Source organism: Erithacus rubecula (genome assembly GCF_903797595.1).
Source record: "Erithacus rubecula genome assembly, chromosome: 2".
Taxonomy (NCBI): domain Eukaryota; kingdom Metazoa; phylum Chordata; class Aves; order Passeriformes; family Muscicapidae; genus Erithacus; species Erithacus rubecula.
In genome coordinates, this window is record NC_136685.1 from 21,534,777 (window position 1) to 21,561,236 (window position 26,460).

Below are 26,460 nucleotides of genomic sequence, written 5' to 3' on the forward strand. Positions count from 1 at the left end.
CAGCTAACAAAAGCAGTAAGCTTTCAGGTATCTTTGAACTTCAGAGATATTCAGCTATAAGTAATTTTCTTCAAGTTTGTCTTCCAAAGTCCAGTGACTCAAAAATAGACTATTACATTGATATTTCTTCTAGGTCCCCACTAAGGATGTGAGAGAGGAGACTCCTGCAGGTCAGTCCTATAAATCTCATGTAACTATGACTGTCCAAATCAAATGTATTTAATTTCTTTAAACCAAGAATAGTTGCAAAAGTTCAACACAAAAGTAAATGAATACCAGATTGAAAAAAAAAAACAAACCCTACTTCATAAACCCATGTGAAGTACAATTCAGAAGAATGCTGACACATACACATGACTTCTCAGATATTTTTCTTCTCTATGATGATTTTTTATGGAAGTTAGTGTTGTCATGAAAGACTGATATACTAAATGGAAGACTGGGCTTGTAAAAAAATTGTTTCTGTCAAGCAAAAACACCACTATCAGACATGAAAGACACCAGTTTGGCTTCACTTCAATGTGATCATGAAATAAAAAAAGCCATTAGGTGTGTGAAACACTGCAAATAAAACATCAGTGAGACCTGACAACATCTTTTATATTACTAATAAGGAAAACCAAAGCTAAGGGGATCTACCTGTTTTAAAGAAGTAGATTTTAGCGTTTACTTCAAAGCAGCTTTTGTTTACACTTCAAAGATTTCAAACAAAACCAAATGCTGGGGAAAGAAGGTGCTTCTTTTACTCCTTTATCCTCACATGAATAGAGTGGAGAACAAAAGTTTCCAGGTAATATATCAGAAAATGAGAATGTAAAGATAGTTTGCAATTCATTTCTGTTCAAAGCACTTCACAGCAATGGATCTGAGAGAACTCTGACAGGTCCCTTCACAAAAATAATAATTATTTGGAATTGTGACTTACAGGTAATGGAGAAAGCCTCGCCTTATGCATATGTGCCCATCAGGCACAGCTTAAATACTTCTCCATCTCCCACTACAGTGAGACATTTTAATTTCAAGGCAATGTAATTGGTATGTTTTATTTGACCATCCTGTTCACAAAAAAATTAAATTTTCATAACTTTATGAAATGAGTTGATAAAAGCTTGTAAGAAAATGCAAAGGCTCTTCTTAACCAAGGAAGCCTTTTAAAATTTTTTTTAAATTTTTCTTTTTATTACAATTATGTTGGGAAGAAGGCTTGAAGGGAAGGTATATCCTGGTTATGAATGATTTTTTCTTTTGGTTCTGACCGCTGCTTCTTATTAGTATCCTTGTTTCCAAGCTTTGGTTATCTTCTAAACAACACAAATTCTACCTATTTTCTTAAAGTTGTTCATTTAAAAGCTAAAATTAAAAAAAAAACCAAAAAAACAAGGGACATATTCCTTTCCCCACCACTTAATGACCCACTTATTGGTGGGAATCAGATTTCCAATACCAATTTACTCACTTATTTACTCTCTAATTTCATTAGGTAAGAGCTGTTTGAAAGTTGAAATATGACATTTGTCTGAGGTTGTCCTAAAAAGTTGTAGTGGAACTGCAATGTGCTTAATGTGGAGGTAATTTCTGGTGTTTTTTCTGCTAAGTTAATTTATTAGTCTAAGTAATATGACTTTCATTGTTTCCCAAAGAAAATCTGTTTGTTAGATAATTTCTGGTATTTCTGTTTCTTATCCTAATGCCACTTTCTCTGAATTTACAAGAATATTAAACAAATTGATATTACTGAATACTGAGGATATGGATAACAAGATGAATGAGCCAGCTAGAATGCTCCACATATCTCTAATTTCAAATTACTGTGACATTTGCCACTTCCAACCTTACACTGGTAACTGGCATTCTGATCAATCATTATAAATGTAAGTATTTAAATAAAGACAGAAGAACCACTAAGAGGTTTTTGACATGTAGCAAATTACACAGGTTTGTTAAATGCATCACTGTGCTGGTGCAAGGCATGTGGCAAAGCATTCCCATGGGAACTGGGGGAAAAAGCAGGATGAGGGCCGATATCTCCAGTCTAAGCAAGGATATATATCAACTAAACCACACTGTGAAACTATGCTAAAAGCCAATCTACCTGCCAGTAATTGTTGATGCACAATGACATTAAGCACACTAGCTCTTTTTCACGGGTTTCTCACTTTTATTATAAACTAGATGCTGGATACTTTTTTTTTTTTTTTTTTTTTTTAGGTAGAGTGAGTTCCTTTGCCTAAGGGTGCTCTGTATTTACACCTATGGAGGTATTTTGCAGAAAGCTGAAAGCTATAGTCTGGTCACACTCAGAACCAGCAGGAAGCCTTTTAGTAACACACAATGTCACACTGAGCACAACCTAATTGAAAGCTGTGTAAAGCAGATTGAACTCTACTGGTGATGCTGCCAGTGCTTAAGGTGGGCACAATGCATTAACACCTTCAATTCCCTGTGAGCAATCCCAGTGTTCCCACTCGTCTAGTTAGTGAATGCTCTAAATTCATCCCTGAATTCACCATACCCTAATTTCTCTGGGCAGGTGAACCCAATACAAGCAATCTACTTCTTCTCTTTGACTTCAAGGTGGTTAAGGGAGATAGATAGAAGCAGAGAAACTGTAAATTTTCCCCAAGTAAGAGGAAGTCAAGTGTAAATGAGACAAATAAATGCTTACTATATACTTTAGTCTTTAGCTTAGACTCATAATACTTAAAGAGAAATTGCATTCAAGAATAAAAGAAAACAATTACAGTAGAAAGAGCAAAAAGCAGAATAAGGAAGTAATGGTAAAGATTAAGGTTAAAAAGGATGAAGATGGGAAAGAGGGATTTGATTTATCCAATATATGTACTTCGTTTTCTGGTATTGGGCAGTTTAAGTGTAATACACTTAATCTTTTACCTTAAACCTGGATTTCACTAAAAAATTTTAAGCCAAGGATGTAAGCTGCCTTGTTTCCTGCCTCATTCAGGAAATGTTCGTCCAGTAAAATCATTGTGTACATGCTTATCATTCCAGTTAAAGGTAACTCTTTCTAATCACAAACACTTTTAATAGCTCTGTCACCCTGTTTTTGCATCTGGTGGTATTTATCCAATTTAGGTGAATGACTATTTTTGTCTACTAGAAAAAGATAAGTTATGTACTTACAAGAAAACCACTTAAGTATGAACTCTGAAATTCATTCCAGCATAAACTTTAACCAATTAACTAAATCACATTATTTTGCCTATCTGGGATAACAGAAAACATGGAGCCAATCCTGAGGCAGTGGATCTACATACAGCATGTATGAGGGCTCATTCAATCTCACAGTGTTTTCTGTAAGAAAAAAAATGGCTGAAGTAGCTGTGGTAGGAGAAAAGAGAAACATGAGACCCAAATCCACCTGTTTTCCTAAATGTCTCAGAAAATCTGAGAGAAGCTCTGGCTCTGCTAATAGATATTCTGGTAGTATTGGGACACTGCCAACACTCGGAGGTAGCAGGGCAGAGCAACATTTCCATGCGGAAATGGGCAATGGGAAGATATTTTCCAGTGCCATACTTGTCCTTTCATCATCCTTTACACAAATACACACTGCAACCTGCCCCAATGCCTCTGCTGTACGTGTGCATTCACTGAGGTAATATACTTCCTGCTCTATATCCACTTTATTTCCTCTGTTCAAAGATCCAAGAGGTGTTACGTCAAAAGTGTGTCTTTTATTGCCCATAACCATCACTTTAGTGTTAGTACAGCTGCCTTCATTGGACCTGTCTTTACAATTACAAACAAAAGACTTGATTTAGCACATACTAGACTGTCTTACTGCTGAGCTGGGAAAGCTCCACATGTGCTAGCAGCTTGCTTTCCTTGGATTATGGTCCCAGGGCTCCAAAAACCTTTAAACATAAATAAAGTTAAAAGATGCTCAGAAAATACAGATTTGCAGACCTAGCAATTTGAAGTTTGTGAAAAACCAAAGGAATGTGAAGACTCTGGAAAAAGGATCTCCTTTTGTCAAAGGAAAAGAATCATACTATTTTATACTTCTACATCTTCCATTCCAAGACACTTGACAATCTTTCAGCATTAGTAAGAGAAGACACCTATTAAAGAAAGGACTATTTTTCACAGACAATAAAACAGAGATTAAATGATATTTTAAAAAAACAGAAAAATCTCTTGTTCTGTCTGCTTCCAACACATGACTGTTTGAGATTTTTACTCAATCATACTAAGTGATGATAGAAAGAATGTAAAATTGTTGTTATTTGAGGAAGACAGGAGTGGTGGTGAGTTAAAATCTCACCACCCAAGTATATTTTGGGCAACTTACATTTTAATTTTTGATACATGTGACTTTTAAGGTGGATTCATTAAGAATTGTATCATACCCTACATTGAGTAATCGAGTTTTTATTTCAGGTGTTTGTTTGTTTTTTTCTCAAACTAAAAACAATTTTATGAACTACTGAAATGCCAGACCAATTAAGTTATTTCAAATACAAAATTTGAAGAGGTGATGCAATACCAATTGATGTCTTTTTACTTCAACTCTGCAATGAAGAAACTTTATTAAACCTACATACTAATCAATACTAATGCAAACACTGACAGTGAGGACTCTTGAAACAGGCAAAGAAGTTTTATGGGATTCATCTTTACAGCTACCCACTTGAAAAATCAAGAATAAGGTAATTATATTAATTTCCTCTGGTAATTAAACCTCAAATTCTATATTCAACAATTCAAACTCTGCTTATATCAATATTGTACCAGTACACAACATAATTCACTTCCACAAAGTGATGTCAAATGCCTCTTATATTAAGTTATATTAAGTATGTAAATTAAGAAAAATAAGTAATTTCAAAGTCCTAAATTGGTTCCTAAAATATCATTGCTATGAAACAAATAAATAATTTCAGATAAAGCTTTAGCTAAGCACATTTATACTTCTTTTTAGGCAGGATCTTCCTATACACAAGCAACAACTCTGAGCACAGGAAACTAAAACTTATTGGCAAGATGTAGTAACACATTCCTCTTGAGAAGAAGAATTTATCACCTTTATAATGAACTTATAAGATGACAAATACTTATTCAGACTGGTGCAGAAAAAAATCCTTTCTCCATTTGTGATGAGAGAGGATTTTAAACACGAAGACAAAACAGTGGAACAGTACTAATAATTAAGGCCCAATATTAAAATAACTTTTCCATCTGTACTCTGTATCTTGAGATGCTGCAGTTAACAAGCTTTCCTTTTGGCAATATCTTTATGAAAAGATTGAGAGAACCTATGATTAATGGTTGCAGCAAGAATAAATAAATGAGGACAAGACTATACAGTGAAAGCAAGCTTGAATAAATAGCAAAACGTTGACAAATATGCTGAATAGCTGAAAACTGGCTTTTGTAAAATGAATCACTGTATTCTTTATAATAAAGTTAGAAATTAGTGTTTTATTTTAAAATTTAAAACATATAATTCAATTATTGCACAAATTACTTCATTATCTTATTAATTTATTTTTTATTTTATTAGGTAAATTATTTCCTTAAATCTATTGGAACTATACTCTTTATTTGTCACTGCTATAGTACTGGAGGAAAGTAACTTGAAATATGCCACTGCATGATATATTGTTGATGATCTGTAGTATAATGGAGTCCTATGGCAACTTCTGTTCCTCTGTTCTATCTCACCTTAGGAGTGTGAGAAGTGCAACATTTGAAAATCAGGATTTTGGAAGTAACATTTTAAAGGGGATTCAGAGTTCCTGGCTATGGCTTTCTATTTGTCTCATAGAATTCTTCAATCATAATTTTGTTTGAAGTAGAAAAAATGTCCTATAAGTGCTTTGGATACTACTTACAACTAGACCTTCCCTACCATCCACATCTACATATATTGGAATTCACTGTTGCTTTCACATGTATTTTGTGGTGATTTTCCATTTCCTTCAAAGTGCCATATTTGGAGTAAACATTCAAATAAAGAAAAGGTCTGAAAAGCTTAGTTTGTTAAAGATCTTTTTTTTCTCCTCTAATTCTTTCTATCTATTTCATTTTTTTTTTAATTTGGTCACTGAATCCTAGGCTTCTTGGAATTAAAAAAAATAAATAAATAGTTGCCTATAATGTTTCACAGGCTTAGTTTGAGTCCACTCAAATACATCACCATTCCAGTTCTATATATCTCTCAAATATTGATTCATAACTCATGTTTAAAAGATTCTCTCTCCTAAAAAATTACAAATTATTGTAAGTGCATGAGGCAAGTTTTATTTTGGTAGATGTGGAAAGATCACGGATAGGAAATTTGAAATAAAACCAGGAAAGAGAGTTAGGTAAAATGTAAAAGGGATCATATATATCTCAAGTTGATGCAAAAGTAATTTCCATGGAAATTATGGGTAGGCGGAGACACAAAATTTAAAAAACCTTGTATTGAAAAGAAGTGGTAAGACACAGATCAACTGTGGAGATTGTGAACAATGGGAAAAGTGTTGCACTATCACTGCTCTTCTCACCTTTCTAACTTCAGTCACTATCACAATCTAAAACTGGAGCTGGGAACTTCTCCTTGAAGGCATAGTTTCTGCTCTTGTTACAAGGTCTTATTTATGCCACTTCTAGAACACCACTGAAATGGTTGTTAATAAGATGCTTAACTGTTATCAAGGTTGAAATTCAATTTGCTAGGCAATTGCATCCATTTGTTGCCATTCACTGTCATCAATGCTAGGTCACTGTAGACTGAATGCTGCGATTGACTTAATTATAAGTTAGGAATTCACATGCAAACGTCCCATGCACCAGCCCAAAACTGGCCCCTTTTCAATCTGATATTAGATACTCATTCACTGATGGAGTATAATTTTTTCATTTTATATGTAAATAACTTGCTTTTCTTTCCTCACTAGAGAGTGTTGAGTTATTCATGGTAATATATTCTTTCATCATTTTTTTTTCAGAGTGGCAGTTTCTTCCAAACTTGGAACATCTCACAGCAAGCAGAGAAACCAACATCTTTTTTACACAGCATGATATTAGAATATTTGGCTAAAGGCCCTAAAACATTAAAAACAAACAAACAAACAAAAAGTCTTATTCATGATCCTTGTGTTTACTTGTTATGCTCAATTTGCTCATTCATGCTTGTAGCACACAAAGGAAATTTTGATGGCTTAGTATTTTAATGGCCTGGTGTTTTATCTTTATAAGGAAAGGGAGCCTTTTCTCCATCCATTTTCAATTATTTCTACAGGAAAAAAAGACATGAAGCTATGGCTGAGAGAGAGGTTTTCTTGTTACATGCCATGCTTCTCAGAGCCTCACATTCTGTAGGCTGTGGAACATTTATTGAAGGACTACACTCTGTAAGTTTTAACCAAGCAACATATTTTTTTACTGTACAGAGCCATGTTAAGCTTATTCAGTGACACTCTTGGAAATTTCAAGGTTTATTTGAATTTTTTTAAATATCTTTTACTGTACTTTACCTCTCAAGATAAAGCAAAATGGAGAAGGCATTAATTTTTTTAAATAACTCTTTCCTATTACAAATATTAAATAAAATTATGTGTAGCATAAAAGTGATTGGTATTATATTTTATATATGCATAATACCACTACTTAAGTTCATAATTTTGAACAAAGTTCTGCGATCTAATTAATGTACTATGTCATTTGTTGGCTGGTATTAGTATTTTGAAAGACAGCATAGAAAACCAAATGTGAGAAGTATGAACTAAAATCTTTATTTCACTATGTGAAAGGATGGTTGCTTTACTTTTTCCCTTGATACTTTGTAGCTTGGCTGCATAGGTTTGTCTCACATATCTAATAAACAAGAATTGTGCTCTAAATAAAACTTTGTGGAATTAATTTTTCAAAGTACCCATAGAATCATAGAATGATTTGGGTTGAAAGAGATCTTAATGATCAACCAGTTCCAAACCCATCATGGGCTGAGAATCTCTTCTACTAGACCAGGTTGCTCAAATACCTTGGACTTTATTAGAAACATAATTTTGTTTAACATTGCTGTTTTCTCTAGGTAATATTTCTGTCATTAAAAAAAGGAATTTTTACCTTTAAAAGCAGTTTTCTTTCAAAATCATTTGCTTTCTGCAGCATACCAATAACTCTTAATCCTTTGACACCCCAAATTATGTCACTAATCAATGATTTCAACAGTATTTGCCCTTCATCATAAGACAAATAGTTTCTGCAATTTCTTCCATTAGATATGGGGCAACCATCTTCCCTTTAGTGAAAAAAAGGTAGAATTTCAAAAAGGTATACAAATATTTTGTTCATTGTCATAAAGAAATATCAGATTAATTCTCTAACATATAGCAGTTTAAACACAAAGACTAATCCTGTATTTTTAATAGGAAATTTTAATCAATTTTATGATGGAAAGTTTATAAACTATTAGACAAATTATATCTGTCTTCTTTGCCTTGAATCTGGGAACACGTGGTCCCTGCACAGTTGTCTTGTGAGTCCCTATTCATTACTCCATCACCATGAACAGAGCAATGATCTTGTCCTATTTCTCCTTCTGATGAACACTCTCAAAACACCAACTGCTACAATTTTTAAGTATAGTAAAGGATAATCCCTAAAGAGACAGACAAGGGGATAGAGAGCACCCTCAGCAAATTTGCAGATTACAGCGAGCTAAGTACTGCTGTTGACACACCTGAAGGATGGAATGACATCAAGAGGAACCAGAATCTCACGAAGTTTAATAAGCCCAAGTGTAAAGTGCTGCCTTGGAGCAGCTCTGGTACCAATCCAGGCTGGGGGATGAACAACTGAGAGCAGCTCTGCCAAGAAGGACTTGGGGGTGCTGGTGGATGAGGCTGAACATGCCCTGGCAGTGTGTTCTCACAGCCAGAAAGCAAATGGAATTCTGGGCTGCATCCAAAGCAGAGTGGGCAGCAGGGCAAGGGAGGGGATTCTACTCTGCCAGGTGTCCCTCTACTCTGCTCTGGTGAGGCTCCATTTGAAGCACTGTATCCAGCTCTGGAGTCTCCAGCTCAGGAAGAACATGATGGACCTGTTGGAGTGAGTCCAGGGAAGGGCCTCTGAGACAATAAAAAGGGTGGAGAACCTCTTTTATGAGGAAAATTCTCTCTTTTATGAGAGAATTTGGTTTTTTCTGATTGGAGGTTTCAAGGTAGCCTAATTTCAGCCTTTCAGTATCGGAAGAGAGCCTACAAGGAAAATAGAGAGAAAATATTTACAAGGGCATGTAGCCACAGGACAAGACAGAATGGCTTTAAACTGAGAGTAGATGTAGGTTAGATATTAGGAAGAAAGTATTTGTTGTGCAGTGGAACAGATTGCCCACAGAATTTGAGGATGTCACATCTTCAGTGAAAATTTTCCTCCTGATATACTACTGGAACCTTCCCTGGAGCTGCTTGAAGACATTTCCTCTTGTCTCACTGCTGGTTGGCTTGGAGTAGAGGCCAACCCCCACATGGCTACAGCCTTCTTTCAGTTGTAGGCAGTGGTAAAATCTTCCCCGAGCCTCCTTTTCTCCAGGCTGAGCACCCCCAGCTCCCTCAGCTGCTCCTCACAGCACTGGTGCTCCAGACCCTTCCCCAGCTCCCCTGCCCTTCCCTGGGCTCTCTGCAGCCCCTCAGTGTCTTTCTCACAGTGAGGGGCCAGAGCTGGGGACAGGAATTCAGGCCTCACCAATGCCAAATACAGGGGAAAATCACTTCCCTGGTTCTGCTGGCCACATTATTCTTGATACAGGCCAGGATGCCATTAGCCTTTTTGGCTGCCTGGGCACTGCTGGCTCATGTTCAGCTGCTGTCAACCAGCACCCCCAGGTCCTTTGCTGCTGGGCCAATTTCCAGCCATTCTGTCCCAATTATTCTCATTAATTTAGGAATTATCTCAAATACTTAAAAACAAAAAATTAGAGGGTGTTTTTGGTTAATAATGTCTAATAATTTACATTAAAATTCATCACAATTTCATTATTTATGACTTTAATATGTGTATTCTACTTCAGAAGCCAAGAAAAACCCATCTTATCAACTAAGATAAACAGGCAGACTAATATCAGCATCTGTAATTTTCATTTCTTTGCCATTTTTCTTTTGTTTCGTGATTCTGGTCACACTAGACTTCACAAAAAATCAGCAGTGCATATGTGTGTGTTTTGGGGGTGTGGGAGATAAACAAAAGGTTATTTTTTAATTATTTTTTTTTCTGAAAGACAGAAATGTATAAATGAGGTCTGTAGGCAGAAGTTTTAAAGAGTACTACTCCCTGCCTGCTTTGTATTGGGCCTATCATCAAAATTTCTCTTCAAACTGCTTTATGATCAGAGTCAGTCTTATTATACACACTTCAGTTAGCCGCTGACTAGTTAGAATTCTTAATAAATTCATTGAGTTGAAGGGATATGAGAATACATCGTTTTCAATGCAAGTATGAACACAGGAATAATCTGGGATGCCAGCAGAAATATACTTTAGACTGAAGGAAGTGGGGAAAACATAACTGTCAAAATTCAAGGACCCTAATAATGTTGGGAGATGCTCTTGTTAACATGAACAGTATAAAAACCAAGGAAAGTCTCCAAGTAATATTGGAAAATGCAAGATTATAAGAACGCTTGAATACAAAATTTGTTTTACAAGAGGAATTGATTGTGTGTGACTGGATGATAAGGAAGAGGACGCTGAACTCCCACTGCAGAAATTCAGAAATAAGGGACTGCAGAATTCCCCTCAAATGCTAGAATATTTCTGATGTGTATCTGTCCCATGATCATTACATCCCTGCCCAGCGCAGGGTGATCCAAAACCAGATTGTGATCATACAGTCAATAATCACAAGGCTCAGTTAAGGCAAGCAGATAATTACCAAATGACAGTAAGAGAACACGACTCACAGTTTAACCTAATTACATACATCAGAAATATTATTACTACATTTTATAAAGGATTTTGGTCCTCTTTAATTTGACAGTTAACATATAAAATATGCTTTTCCTCTCTAAAACAAACAAGCATCAAAAATTCTTCATAGCACACAGGTTACATACTAATTTAAAAGTTATCTACCACAGTTACATAGAAATTATAGAAAATCCCAGAATAAGGATATACAGCAGCAAATCAAAAGAGGACAGATTTTAGTGACTGGACTTTATTCTCATGGTGGATTCCAACTTAAAATTTTGTAATGGCTGTAATTTAATTGTTATTTTACAGTCAGAATATAAGCAAAGGGAAGTGACTGATGTCTGACCAAGTATAGTTGCAATAATTGTTGTATGCACAGTATTTAGGAATGTTGATCAGCAGGGCTCTGTACATAACCATGTCAATTCAATAAATATAATTTAAAATAAAACAGACTTATCCTTTCAGAATAACATAACATGCAGAAATAATAATATAAAACTGCTTAATGAACTCTGCATGGATAATATATGTTTAGATGGCAGAAAATAAAGGGCAGCAAATGTCCTCACTCTCAAAAATTAATGAATTTAATAATAAAAATTCCCTATAGAACCAGTAATTGAGTTAGTGTTATCACCTGTTTGGTTTGAAAGTTGTCTGTTTTGGAACCATATTCCAGCACTCATCTTCTAAATCCTTACTTGAAATACTTTTGATAGTACAATACTACATAGAAATGCATCAAACCACTGCTGACACTGATGCAGGTTCAGTTTAAAAAGTATGGAAGAGGCAGAAAAGCAACACCTATATATTTTTTGAAGATGTACTATGGCCAGTTTCAGATAAAAGAGAGATTTACCTCCATGAGGACAAAGAAATTGAGCACAGCTACATTTTCACTTTTTCACTATGGTGAGTCTCACATGTATGTTATGCTGACTTAAACAACTACATTAAAAAAAAACTTTAAATATCCATGAAGAATATTACAGTATACATTCATGCATTGATTTGCCTTCTTAAATAAATCAATTTTTTTCCCCCAAGAAATAATAGTTCCTTAAACATGAAATCGATTTTTTAGGAGGGAGTTCCATAGTTTTGGAGAGAAAAAAATCTTTTTTATCTGGCCATTGTTAAGTATCAATCTGAAACATGTAATTAATATGTCCTGTAATAATTGGCAAATAATTGGCTTGCTAGCAAGAAGAGTCCTTATTTGACTTTATATTTAATAAAATTTCTGCTAAATCTTTTTAGCAGGTAAATCTTTTTATCATGTTTTGTTTGCCAACAAAAATAGAAAGCTTATGATTTTGAATTGGGAATCTAAAATTTTGGGAATAGGTATTTACCTTTTATTCACATGTGGGGAAAAAAAACAAAAACAACCCAACAACACTCCAAAAAGGACTTTGAACCTGCCAATATAGCCCACATAAATTATCTTTCCTTCCATTGCCTGCTCTTTTCACGTTGGCAGAAACTATTTGTCAGCATTTAGCTGATGAGGTCATAGCTTGCCTTCTTTCCTTAAGCAGCTATGTAATGTATAATGAATCACATTTTAGCCCTGTACTACAACAAGTTTCCTCTTCCTATTACAATAATAGGAGAAAAACCAAAGAAGAATCTGATTTAGAGAAGGGCCACAAAGAAGATCAGAATGGTGGAGAACCTCTGCTATGAAGACAGTCTGAGAGAGCTGGAGTTGTTCAGCCTGGATAAAAGGCAGCAGGCAGACCACAATGGGGCCTTCCAGTACTGCAAGGGAAGGAGGAAAAGGACATAAAAAGAAGGAAGAAGGACTTTTTGTACAGCAAAGAGTGACAGGACAAGGTGCAATGGTTTTAAATTGAAAGAGAGGAGCTCTACATTAGATATTAGGAAATTTGATGTTGAATTCTTTTCTCAAGAGGGTTTTGAGGCACTGGAACAGGTTGTCCAGGGAGGCTGTGTGTGTGCACTTGGATGGGCTTTGAACAACCTGGTCTATGGAAGGTGTCCCTGTCTACTACAGGGAACTAGGTGATCTTTAATATTTCTTCCAACCCAAGCCATTCTGTATTTGATTCTGTGATTCTATGATTAACATAAAAAATGAAACAGTAGTCATTGATTGGCATGTCTACTGGCAGAACTCAGCAATAACTGTATATTATACAGTAATAGCTTTCCTTTTCTTACAGATATATGAAGTACCAGAATGTTCTGCTGAAATTATTGGATTATCTTGTTCTAAAAATTTGATCACTAGCCTGTTACTTTGTGCTCTGTTCTGGGTAAGCTTCAGATGGAAAAATGCTACTTTAGGAATCTATATTCTTTTCTTCACAGCCACCAGCACACACACACACACATACACAGAGTCTTCTATACTTTGTGGGAAATGAACTGCAATAAAAGGTAAAAAAAAATTACATATGTCATTTTCATGGGGAAAGAAAAAAGAAATAAGAACTTTAAACTGCACAAAGCTCTTGCTGCTGCAGTGTCAGCAGTTCTGTAGAAAAGTCAATCACCTCATCATTGCTTCACTGTTCTCTTGACCCTGGAGAGATGGAAGACAGAAATGGTTTCTGGAGAAACAATAAAATAATAAACAACAAAGAAACAGAACAAAAACAAACAAAAAAATTAAAAATGTTCCATACATGATAAATCATGGTTTGTTAATGAAAAAGAGGTCGAATAGCAAGCGAGAGCTCAGACTTTTTTTTTTTACCCCTATGCTTGGATTATGATGTGCAGAATATATATATATGGTTTATTGTTTGCTGGAGACATGGAAAAGTGAATACTATGAATATTTCATATTTAATTCCTAATATTGCTGCACGATTCAAGAAAGCAAAGGGAATATATTGCTATTAAGCACACATTTTATATATTCATGTCAGGAAATTTTTGGTAAGCTGTATTTTATTACATTACATTAGCAACTTTCATAATATGCATTACTGCTCCATTAAAACAAAACTGTTTATTCCAACTGATAGGAGTAATAACAAGCAGCATCTATTATCTTATTAGCTAGGCTGCAGTAAACTAATAAATGCTTGGAAGGCCTGAGAATCCATGAAGGCAAGTAGACATTTTAAAATCACTTTCCAAAGAATACATATTATGTATGTCTAAAATAACTGACAGATGTGCATACACACTGTAAAATATTCACAGCTGCATGTTTGTATCTTCCCATTTGTGTATGTAATTGAATTAGCAGTTTGCTGTGTAAGAAAAAAACAAATTGTTTAGAATCCATTTTAAAAAGTTTTTTAGGACTGCTTGAAAGATTAAATTAAAAAGTTTTTTCCAGATTTTATCACACAGGTCTGCAACTAACTCTTGGGTAAACTAAGTGTGAGATACTAAAAGAGTATCCTCAACTGACAGATGTTGTAACACAGAGATTATAGAATTTACCTGTATTTGACATGGAAAAAAAATTGTACCCTCATGGTATAAACTGAGCTGGAAGCAATTGACATAAAAAGTCTCAGTTCACCATGTTTGTAAAATTTATAGTTCTATGTCTTAACACTCAACTTACACCCCATCCTTCTTACACCCAACCCCACCTCTTCAGCAGCAGAGGCTTTGATACAGGCTGTTCTGTTCATCCAGTCCTGTCATGGTTTCTCTATACCTCTCAATGAAACCCCTATTCAGGAATTCTGCATAAAGAAAATACATATTGTAACAATAATTATACTAAAATTAAAAAGCATTTTAATATTTTCAGATGCGAAAAATCGGTATTATAGCCAACCTTGAAATGAGTTTTGAAGTCTTTAGACTCTTAAGATGTCTAGTTTGAATTTTCTTGTCTCTGGCATGTAATGTATCTATTGGCAGTCAATAGGTCAATGTTGTCAGTTCACATCTGCCTTTACTCTGAGCTCCTTCACAGCTGACCTATGTCTCTGTTTCCTGTTGATACACTTCTCCTTTCTGTTTAAAAATATAACTGCTTACTATTTCATCTGATACATCTTATAAAGAAAAAAAAGTCAAAATAAATATTTGCTATCTACTGGATTACATGGAATTTCTGAATACGTAATGCTTAGGGAAATGATTCACAAGGAATACATCTGAATAATAACGGTTGTCTCAGTGCAATTCACATCTCTGCTTCATTTGTATGAGTTCTACATGCTGAAAATGAAATGCATGTAGAAAATAAAAATTTCCTTAGAATATAAAATGCAAATCAAAAAAATATATGGTTAAATAAATTAACTAACTTCATGTTTTTCTGCAGAATTAAGACTACAGTATGAAACAATATATTATTATAAAAGATGGCATTAGTCTTATATCTCCTCTTTTCTATATCACAGAATCATAGTCATAGAATTCCAGGTGGGAAGGATCCTCAGGAATTGTCCGGTCCAACCTTTCTTGGCAAAAGCACAGTCTAACTAAAATGGCCCAGTACTGTCTCCAGCTGAATCTTAAAAGCCTCCAATACTGGGGAATCCACTTCCTCCCTGGGGAGATTATCCCAAAGGCTGATGTTTCTCTTTGTGAAAAAATTTCTTTGTCTGTCCATTTGGAATCTGCCCAGAAGTGACTTGTACCCTATACCCCTAATTTTTTCCACATGACTTCTTTTAAAAAAGGGAGTGTCCACATTCTTTGTAGCAACCTTTTCAGTAGTAGAGCATGATGACAAGGTCTCCCCTTCCCTAGCCTGAACAAGCCCAGATCTCTGAGTCTTTCCTCACTAGGCAACTTCCCAGTCATTGATCAACTTTGTGGCCCTTCTCTGGACCTTCTCCAGGCTGTCCACATCTTGTATAGCAGGAGCAAGACTGAAAACACTGTTCCAGTGTGGCCTGACAAGCCCTGAGCAGAGTGGGACAATGACTTGTTAATCTCTGCTGGTGATGCCATTGATGATGAGCCCAGCACGCTGCTGGCTGTCTGCAGGAGCAGCTGGCTGCTCACCAGGACCCCCATGTCCCTTTCCACAGACCTACTCCCTAGATGGATAGATCCCAGCCTGTGCTGAACTTCTGGATGAAATACATGTATGTATATATATAATATGTAAAATCTTGGGGTTTGTTCCATGATCTTTACAATGATTAAAATAAAACCATTGAAGCAATCTTTTAAGGATAATTTTGGGCCAGGTCTCAGAATTACACAGAATTCCAGACTGCAAGTTAGATTTTTTTCAGAAGAATAGGAAGATGCAAAATCACACTTTTTAGTACCTTATCTTCTGTTTCCTCTACTCTTCCCACTAATATCTTAATTCTCAACATCCTCACAGGTAACAAAAGCCCGTGATTACTACCAGGTGTAATTTAGCCCTTAAACCAGCATATGCTTTAATAATGCACTAACAAAAGTTCATATACATGTATTCACTCCCCATTTTGCTTTTCTTTCTCCATACTTACAGCCTAAGCCAATTTATTCCGTTGCATAATCATTTCAATAAATTTTACATGTGTTTCTATTTTTCTGGATTTTACAATCAATAACTAGTAGAAGTATCCTGATGCACAATTACTTATGGACCTTAGGAAAAGTCCTTCAGGCAGCACAATAAACTACTTGAATGCCCTATTTTTTTACTCAGTTTCACTATAGCAGCTGAAAAAAATACTATACAAAATATGGAGTGAGGTATTACTTAATTGTTACGGTTTGTGATGGTGATATAGATCCACAGCTATTTTTAAGGAAGAGCTCCAGATTTTGCACAATGGCTAAAGAAACACAATTACCCAATATGTAGTGCAATATTTTAACTATGGTGAAATAGAGGTGCATGCCCTGAAGTAGAACTTCCAAGATGCTCTCGTGCATCTGCATGCTGTCAGCTGAAAGACCAAGACTGTAAGTTTCCAATATTTGCTGAAGGAATTGTCTTGAAATGTGTAACTGCAGAGGGTACACTTACTTGTGAATGTTCTTTGTACAACAAAGGATATGACATGGGATATGAGAAGTCAACAGAAACTGTCATTCAAATTCTGTTCTGCTAACCTTTGCATGCTGCAAAACCAACAAATGCTTTTTTCTTCATTATGCTATTTGTGAAGATAACTGATTGGCAAATACAACCAATGAGAAATAAAATATCTCCTTAATTGGTACTTTTCCTTTAAACAATATTCTACTGAGATTAGCACAAAACAAGCAGTCATGTTAAATAGTGCTAATAAAAGCATTTGAGTAAAAAAGAAATATTTCTCTTTTATACTGCTGATACAAGTACTAAAGGTAAGTTAAGTACAGTAAATGAAGGCCACAGTGTGTATCTAAATCATTGGTAGCTGTGTACTACCTTCCAAATTTCTCAGAACTTTTTGAACTGAGTAAACAATCAGTCAGAACATTGTTCTTGTCAAAAATATCCATTGATGATACCCACAAAGAGGAGGAACAAATTGGTGATGCTCCCACATTTGTTTGAGCACTAGAGTATAAATCAACAGCATATAAAAGGGTAATCAGACAACAGAACTGACAGCAGTGTTTTACAGTGCTCAATAAATCTCATGCCTGAACAGAAAATGACAGAGCAGCACTGAAAGCACTGTTTGCTTTCCAGCTCTGCAGTCCAGATCCACAAAATGACTGAGGAACTTACAAGACACCAATGAAATTAATGCTTCAAAACCTGAAGTTGTGAAAAGCTTCAGGATCAAAAAGCTTCCATATAACCTCTTTATGACCTCAGTGGTATTTGGACAAAAAAGACACACTAGCTTCTGACCTTTAAAGATCCCTAACTGCTTAATGGAGAGGAATTTCAATTTTAGCAATGTCAAACAAATTACAGCTGAACTCGTCTCCATAAGAGTTCTTTCAAAAACTGGTGACCGGTGCCTTCAAGAAAGGGATTCTTGGCAAAACCTGGATTCCACCAACAGAAAAATAAAAATAATATACTGAAATGAGGAATTCTTCTCTGCTCAGAGCCTTCACCAAAACTGAACTTGGACTGTGTAAATTTTAAGTACAAATTATGTTACTGATACACAAGATAGGGCTAAAAAAATCTGAAATTTAGATTAACATCTTTCTCTGGGAGATCTTGGAGAACTACTACCCCCTTGGCTGGAGATTAACCAAGGAAACACAATATATTCTCTAACATATCATCAGAACATGTACTCATGAGAGAGAAAGAAAGGTAAAGACACAAACAGAAAGAAATCAGGAAAGAACAAAGGTACCTTACCTCACTTTTAAATTGCCTTGCTGTGGTTGTCCATCGTAAATTGATAAAATATCAAAATCTTCCTCGAGGGCGAAAGTATGAAATGACAATTGTATCCTGTTACGCTCTCCTGTGATAATGATCCATGTGCAGTTGGCATAATTTGGATAACCATGAGGAAATCCAGGGCTTTCTATAGTACCATTTGGTCCCTGTACTAAGCCTCCACAGTTCTGACCTGAAAAAGAAGAAAAGAAAATTTGCAGTTGGTTTTATTTTCCCTCACCCAGTATATATTCTTAAATAAGTACATATATGTAAACTTAATTTTAGAATATTTTTTTTAGATTACTAACAGCACATAAAATTTAATTTATACCATTGTTCCCTTCAAATTAAAAACCCTCATAGTTGTATTTTCTGAGACACTTAGCATCTTTTTACCCAGTGAATCATTATTTCAGGTTCTGTAGTATTAACAATGTATGACTTATTCATTCAATTGTGAAATTTCAGCATTAGCCTTAATGCCATAAATTCAACCGACTGACAGTTATAATGGCAAGAGAGTGTTCAAAACTTTTTGGCAAATGACATTTTAAAAGTTTCTATATAAGCACTAAAATATGAGTTTCTGATGTTCTAAAACCTACTTTAACATGAAGAGCAAAATGTAGATGTTTAATATGCTTTGTTTTGCAAATAATCAACATTTCTATACTTTGAAAACACAGCAAAATTTCTGTGGTATAATATTTCTATTTCCATGTGTTTTGTGCTAACAAAACTGGGGGGTTTTTTGTTTGCTTGGTCTTTTTGGTGGTTTGGTTGGCTGGTGTTGGTTTTTTTTTTGTTTTTTTTTGTTTGTTTTGGGTTTTTTTTTGGGGGGGGGGGTTGGAGTTTTTTGTTGTTCCTGTTTTTTGTTGTTGTATTTTGGGATTTTTTTTCCCCAAAATATAATGCTAAGCGTTTACTCAGTAGGCATTTGTATCTGTTTTGTACATCCTACATACATTGTGAGGGCATGATAGCTCATTAACAGGAAGTCCTCAGCAAGAAACCTTGACTTAAAGTGCACACTGTTGCTAGTTTCTACTTGATTTTGTTAATCCCCCACATAACAGTTGTACCGACTCTGAGTTGGAGAGAAGTCAATGAAATACTTGAATAGAGAAAAATATGAAGACATTCTGTGGACTGTAATGCTTGGATTATTGCACGCATTTTAAACACTTCAGAATAAATATAATCCCACATTGTATTGTTATATCTAAACCAAAACAGTATTTCTGACTGCAATTTTAACTTCCCAGCAGTGGGGCTCTCAGACAGAATCTTTCAGAGAAGTGCTGTCAAATTCTTGTGGGAGGTTTCTAAATCTTAATAAGATGGATTTAATAAAAGGGATTTGCTCCTAAAACTAAAGAACTTACAAGTAATCATTTTTTACTAAATTTCAAAAATAACTCTAATGAATAGATAGAAAGGCTGTAGGGATCCAGGAAACTTAAAATAAAAACCTTCTCTGGTACACCTCTCATTTGATTCACTTTAATACAACATATTTATTATCCAACACTTGCAAAGAAGGAACCTATTACACCATGAATTTAGCATGAAAGTTTCAGTCATGTACTCTTCACTAAAAATTACCAGCATTCCTGCAGACACTTGGGGGTTGCATTGTATCCTTCTTCCTACAACCACAGGGGAAACATCATATAAATGCCACAGACAATTTAAAGTAATTTAATTAGGCCAGAACTGATGTTCTGAAGACAGAAGAGGAAAATTATAGTGACAGCCCATCACTCTGTTACTCTGACCAGCTACTTCATGTCTCCAACATAATTTTCAGGAGATCAAGTACCCCTTGCAAGCCATGCTGCACAGCAATGTTCCTACCACTCGGGTGAGAAAGGTTTGCATTGAAAAAAGAGTGCATCATTGCAATTCATCTAAAATCTGTCAAAGACCCCATTTCAGGAGAAGAAATTTGTAATTCTAATGTAAAAAGAATATAGTACACCATATGTAACTGCATATGTAAATGCAGTCTTTTAACTACATTTCTGACATCCATGGAGACAAACAAATTATGTCCCCAATCTCTTTGGGAACCCTAGAGCTGGCTTAAAGTAAAACTTTATTAACCTTTATTTTTAAACTTTATTAACTTTATAGTTATATGGTTATAAAGTTTATAATATAAACTTTATTAATTTTTATTTTTAAACTCCATATTGCTGGGATAGTAAGTGAACCCTCTCAGTCCCCACATGGCCATAATTTGCAGCAGTTTCCTTACACAAATGCTTTTTATCTACTTGCAGAAATTGTTTTAAGGGCCAATGATTGCTCCCAGTTTTATTCCAAAAGGTGCTTTGTACTCCTATCTGCAGATATGGGTTATTGTGCATTATTATTTTGGAAAGTAAACAGACTCTAATGAGGAATAAGGCAGAAAATGTTTTTACCACTCTTTAATTTAGGCATTTCTTACAATCCAGAGTCCTCTTTTTCTCCACTTTGCTTTTAGTCTCCTGTATATATATTCCTCAAATTCTGAAACTATTCATACTCAGGTTCTAAAACTATTCATACACATATTGCCTATTCACTTTGTACCCAAGAAAGCATGAGGCAAAGGGGGATCATAAAGGAAAACTATTACTGTGAAATGCTATTTAGGTTTGATCCTAATTTTATATGCATATATAAATATATACTTATTTACTTAGTGTTCAGTAAAAAAGCAGTAAAAATACTAGAAGAAATTTAATACACAGTTTACTCCCAGAAAACTCATTGCTGCACACATGCAATTTCAAGGAAGATTTTGCTTCTGAAGTAAGCAATACTCAAAGATCTTTTAAGAGCTATACAGATCCAGAAAACACATCTGTCTCTGCCTAGTTAAGACACAAACATGTTAACAGAACAGAATGTAGAAAAAAAAAAAAAAAAAAACTGCTATCTATACAATACCTATTTTGACAATATATGTAAAAACCTTCCAAACAGTCAAATGTTGTACTTCTTCAAAGGAGTAAATTCAGCATCAAACCACTTAAGAGAGTTTCAGTTGGAGGATATACTTAGAGAACAGGAACAAAGAGACTTAGAGTGACAGGTAGCAGCAAATTAGATAAGAATTGAGCATACAATATCCCACAAGAAATAATGACGTTTCTAATTGTAGAGACATCACAAACCAGTAAGATTACACTGATGAGACTAACTAAGAATATTTAGTTTCTTATGTGTATTTTAAGACAAGAAGGAGTCATCAAAGTAAAGAAAATAAACATATCAACAGGAAAATATAAAAAAAATATAATCAGAGATTAATTAGTTCTGTGGGTCTGAATGTAGGCTGAATACCAACGAATACACCCCCAAAAAGGTCTACTCCTACATTTCTCTTTAGCTTTGGTCTTTGTGCCAAATAACAAAATAAGTACTGCCATTTTTCACAAGACTTGCAGTCACTGATTCAGTTCAATATGAGTATACTGAAATATTTTAATATTAAAGGTGCATTAGACAGCCATGATTTGTATGATGCCACATAACTGTTTATATGAGTATAAACTATGCAGCTATTATTATTTTTCTGTCATATGTTGTTTGTAAGGAGACATTTCTGGACAGCTATTTTTACCTTATGACATAGAAAGTGTATTTTAAGAAAAGTGATGCTCTTCTGTTGTAGTTGAAAAAATATTTAAAGTGATCACAGAATTATTGTATTTTTCAAAGTTACCTTGCATATCCTGTACCAGTCCTATTGTACCTGCTCAGGCTCAATATTTCTCATTGTCATCCCTAAGTGAGAGCCAATAAAGAAAACAAAACTACATTTTGCCCTAAATACTGGTGCCAAATGGGTGGTAGAATCACTAGGAATCAGTATAATTTTAATATTGCTTTGTTGTAAGATTTCGAACAAATTTCACAAAATAAAAAGTCATAAAACACTTTCTAAACCAATCAGATTTATATTTTTCTGGACCTTTAGGCTTATTTATTACATACTCCCCCTACACACACTTCCCACCCTGTTTACCATATTTATTGACTTCTTTCTGTTGTACAAAAATATGCCATAAAGAAAGACTTCTCTTCTTGTAATTCATAAAGTAGTCTGTGGAAGACTAATATATATGCATACATATACATATTTATATAATAATAGTTTGGAATTTTTGCAGGATACATGAATTTTTAATAAGAAAACTATAAAAAGCATCAAAAATACCTCTAGTAAAGTCAGTGATGCTAAAGATATTTTGATCAATCATGATAACAAAAATGAAGTCAATTTTATTTTAATGATTGCAAGTAGCATCTTCCATTCTGAAGCTACAGAGGCTGAGAAAATACATGATTGGATCTTCCTCATTTCTTGAAACAGCTTCTAACATGGATTTTTTGTATTAGTAAATTTAATAAGTAAGAACAGGTGTGCTTAGCCAGATCAAAGGCATTCTGCTCATTCTGCTTTTCTCCAACAGCAATCCAAAGGAGAGAGGACTTGGACAAAAAAACATCCCTCCCATTCATGTGCAGCATCTCAGGAATTTCTGAAAAGAAGACATTCCAGCACCCCTGTATTTCTGTTTAATAGTCCTTGATAGATTTATTTTCCATGAACTCATCTCTGAGTCATCCTCTGAGTCTATACTAACATCTAAGGTCTCTCAGGTATTGTAGAGGGAATCCTAAGACATAAAAAACTCCTTTTTGTATTTTTTCAGGATTTACCATGTTAGGTTCATTTGACACCCTAGGACATTTATACATGAAAAGAGAATATACAGATGATCTTTACCTATGCATTCTATTCCACTTAGCATCTCACTGACCTTTGTCATGTTCCAGCTTCTTTTATTTCCAAGTTCAAAAGTTCCATTTCATATAGCTGTTGTTTGCACCTAAGCATATTTATCACATATCTGTGACCATTTTGATGCTGTGTTATACCCTGCATGAGACAGGGATACCAGAACTTCTTGTAATATTCAAAATACATATACATAATTTACACATAATTTACATAATTGATCCCTTTCCCTCCTCTCTCACCAATTTCATATTTTGTTTTCTAAGGTAAGTGGTAGCTTGACATTTTATATGACTATGGATTATAAGTAAGATTTCTTTTCTCTGGAATTACAGTGAAGCTAGAGCCTGTCATTTTAGATTGAAAAATGTGATTTATTAGATTTCCTACAGTTTATTACTATGTACATCACATCACATTGCATTCAACTACTCTGAATTTTATCAACTACTCCAACACCCCTTTACTTGAACACATAAGGCTATTTTTTGTAATTCTTCACAATTGCTCCTCATTTTCATTAACTCTTCACTTCCTATCATCACAGTCACTTCATTGCTTACCCTCTTTTGCAGATCACTTATAAGAGCACTGAAGACAGATGCCGGCACAGATTTCTTTGGGATTCCATGGTGACTCCTTCCTTTGTTAAAAAATCTTCTTTCTCCTAGGACACTACTTTTATCCAAACTTCCAGCAGAGTACAATTGTCTTCTGCCCTAGCTGATTTATTTCCTTTACAGCTGTTACTGGGGACCCTCATCCAATGTCTTTTGGAATTCTGATGACCTTTAACCACATTCAGGCTGACTAATTCAAAGAACTCAATAGGTTTGAAAAGCATATCATTTTAAACTTTTTCTTCCATATGTCATATTTAATAATGTTTGAATTGATTTCTTCCTTAATAGAGTTTCCTAATACAAATATCAGGTGGTCCAGCTTTTATACCTTAACGCCCCTTGGGCCCTTTTAATTATGGACATCTAAGGTGAATTGAAGCTGGAGATTACTTTTGCTGTGCAGCAATTTTTTTCCTGGATTGTCTTGTAAACTCTGGATAATACATGGTGCTTGTGACATTACTGCTTTTCTGTTTGTTCCATAACCTGTTCTATCAAATTTTCAACTTTAAACACAGGCATTGAGGAACTTTCCACAGAGAACAGTTCAGGCATGGGAATTACAAAGCATATATATTTTTTGCTGTCTTCCTTAATCTTGTCTTTATATTGTTAGTATCTATTGTCCCAACAAGAATTCCTTCCAGGGTACTTGCTTCACCTGTTTTCAAAAGAGTAATTTTTGGTTTTATAGAGCTGGCCTGCAATGCTCTTGGACACTAATATTTTATTTACAAGAAAACCTTCAGAGAAGGCCCAGCAGCCCCTAAATCTTACTGATTGCATTTGCACTGATACACCTGCTTGCACCCACCTTACCTTGGGATTATCTCCCTCTGGCACAAAACAGCACTAACCACTTGCTTTGGATATATAGCAGGATGAGTCCCATTATCTCTCTCCTATTCTTTTTTGTGAGGCCTTAATTATAGGAGTTGATGGTTAGTGCCTTCAAAGATTTTAAATCCTCTCTCCTGCACAGCAAATTCAGACACACATCTCTTATGCCCCAGAGCACCTCATGCCTGTAATTTTGACTCCTTTAACTTAAACATGTGCACAGTTGCAGAACTTTGTTACAGCTGTGTTAAGCACAACTTAAAAGACTTTGAGAATCAAAGTGCATGAAAGCAACAGTTTTGTAAATATGACTTTTAAGAAAAAACATTTTAAAAAGATATTCCCAATAATACAGAGAAGAGATATGCACACACAGAACAAAAAAATATTTCCTGTTGTACTACAACAGATAACTACAGATTGAAATTATTGCTGCTATCAGATGAGACAGTGGAGCAGTAAGACATGAACAGGTGGTTTGCACACCTTATTTTAACCATCCATTTTTCCTTTACCTTGTGTTTTCATATTCCCTCTCTGTATTTCCTCCTCTCCTGAGTGCTGTGTAATCTGCCAGCACATCCTACCCCCACTTAGACCTGCAGGCCCTGCAGCCCCTGACACCAGTTGCTGTGCTCTGCACTGGACCTTCATCACTTCCTCATTAGTAAAATCTCAAGACACTTTCTGACTGTCTTACTACTCAGTAAAACTGCTATTTCCCAAGTAACTTCAATCAAGAACGGAAATGTCAAATGGCCAGAAAGGCAGAGGCACTATTCTTTGAGGACTGTTTTAAATAGTATGTAGCTTCCTCAAGTGTCCTTTAAAAATCCATAAAAAACCTCACAACACCATTACAAGGCACTTTCCAGGGAATTAATCAAATCAGAAAGTACTGAGATCCTTTTAATTTAGGCATGGCTGAAGATTTATTCACAAGCAAGCCCCCATCTTTACTGGCACAGCTGGAGCATAGCTAGAGCATGCCCCAGCACAAATCTCACAGAGAGGGCACCTCTCCACACCAGAGTCCACTCGCTGTGCCCACCAGCTCTAGAGCCTCAGGGGGAACTGGCACCACAAGGCTTCAGTACTTCAGATATTTAAACATAACCAAGACAGTCCCAGCACAATGTGAAATGAAAACAGTGTAAATTTGCTCATTATGTTTTTGCAAGACTCAGGCAAAAATATTTCAAGAGAATTAGAGAGATTTTTTTTTTTAATTATTTTATCTGAAATAATGAATGTCTGGGGGCCAGATGGGTTATTAAATAAATAATTAATGACTGAGGAGACCTCAGTGAGTGACAGTCTGTGCCAGCTTCTGGTGGGACCAGGTCAGAGCCTGCCTGGCTGCAGTGCAGCACCGGGAGACCATGCAGGTGTGTGGGTACTGGCGAACATCTGGACAGATGTGGTGATGAGCAGGGCACAAGGAGAAGAACACAGGAAGGCCTCTTCAAGAACAAGACCCTGGGCTGGATGACTTCTGCAGCCCTGGAAAATTGTCATCAGCTCTGTGGGTGGGTGAGTGGAACACAACTGCCCTGGGCCAGAGATAGGAAAACAAGTGGGGCCATGAGAGTGTGAGTGTGTCTGACTCTGCTCCTCCATGCAGCCAGCTGTGTTCATGGGTACATGTGTGTGTGTGGTGTATTCCTGTGTTCTGTGTGCCTACTGGGAAAAGCTGCTCAGCCTTGTCACTGCCTGCATCTGGCAAAGAGATGGGGCAGCCTCACCTCTGTTGGCTGCTGGATTCAACCCTTCCAAACATGATCAGTTGCTTCTGAATCATTAAATATTCTGTAGCTTGGCACTAAGGGTTAATATGGAGGAAAAATGGCAGCTAAATCACAAAACTTAGATGGATCTCCTTTAAATACAGATCTATTCAAACCCTACCATTTTTGGCTGTGACCAGTCTAAGACCTTCATGGAGTCCTTCTCACATGAGATGCTTGAATACTTGTAATAACCTTAAATTCCCATGCAGACATTCACAAGGTGACTGGAACTTCATCAATCTAT

The 26,460-nt window shown here is 35.5% G+C and overlaps 1 protein-coding gene across 1 annotated transcript in view; it reads right to left on the reverse strand.

Annotated features, from left to right (window-relative positions):
• CSMD1 (CUB and Sushi multiple domains 1) overlaps positions 1 to 26,460 on the reverse strand; it is a 1,041,152-nt gene that overhangs the window by 805,392 nt on the left and 209,300 nt on the right. The window contains 1 exon segment of the mRNA XM_079329059.1: positions 18,139 to 18,355. Within this exon segment, the coding sequence (XP_079185185.1) occupies positions 18,139 to 18,355 (217 nt within the window).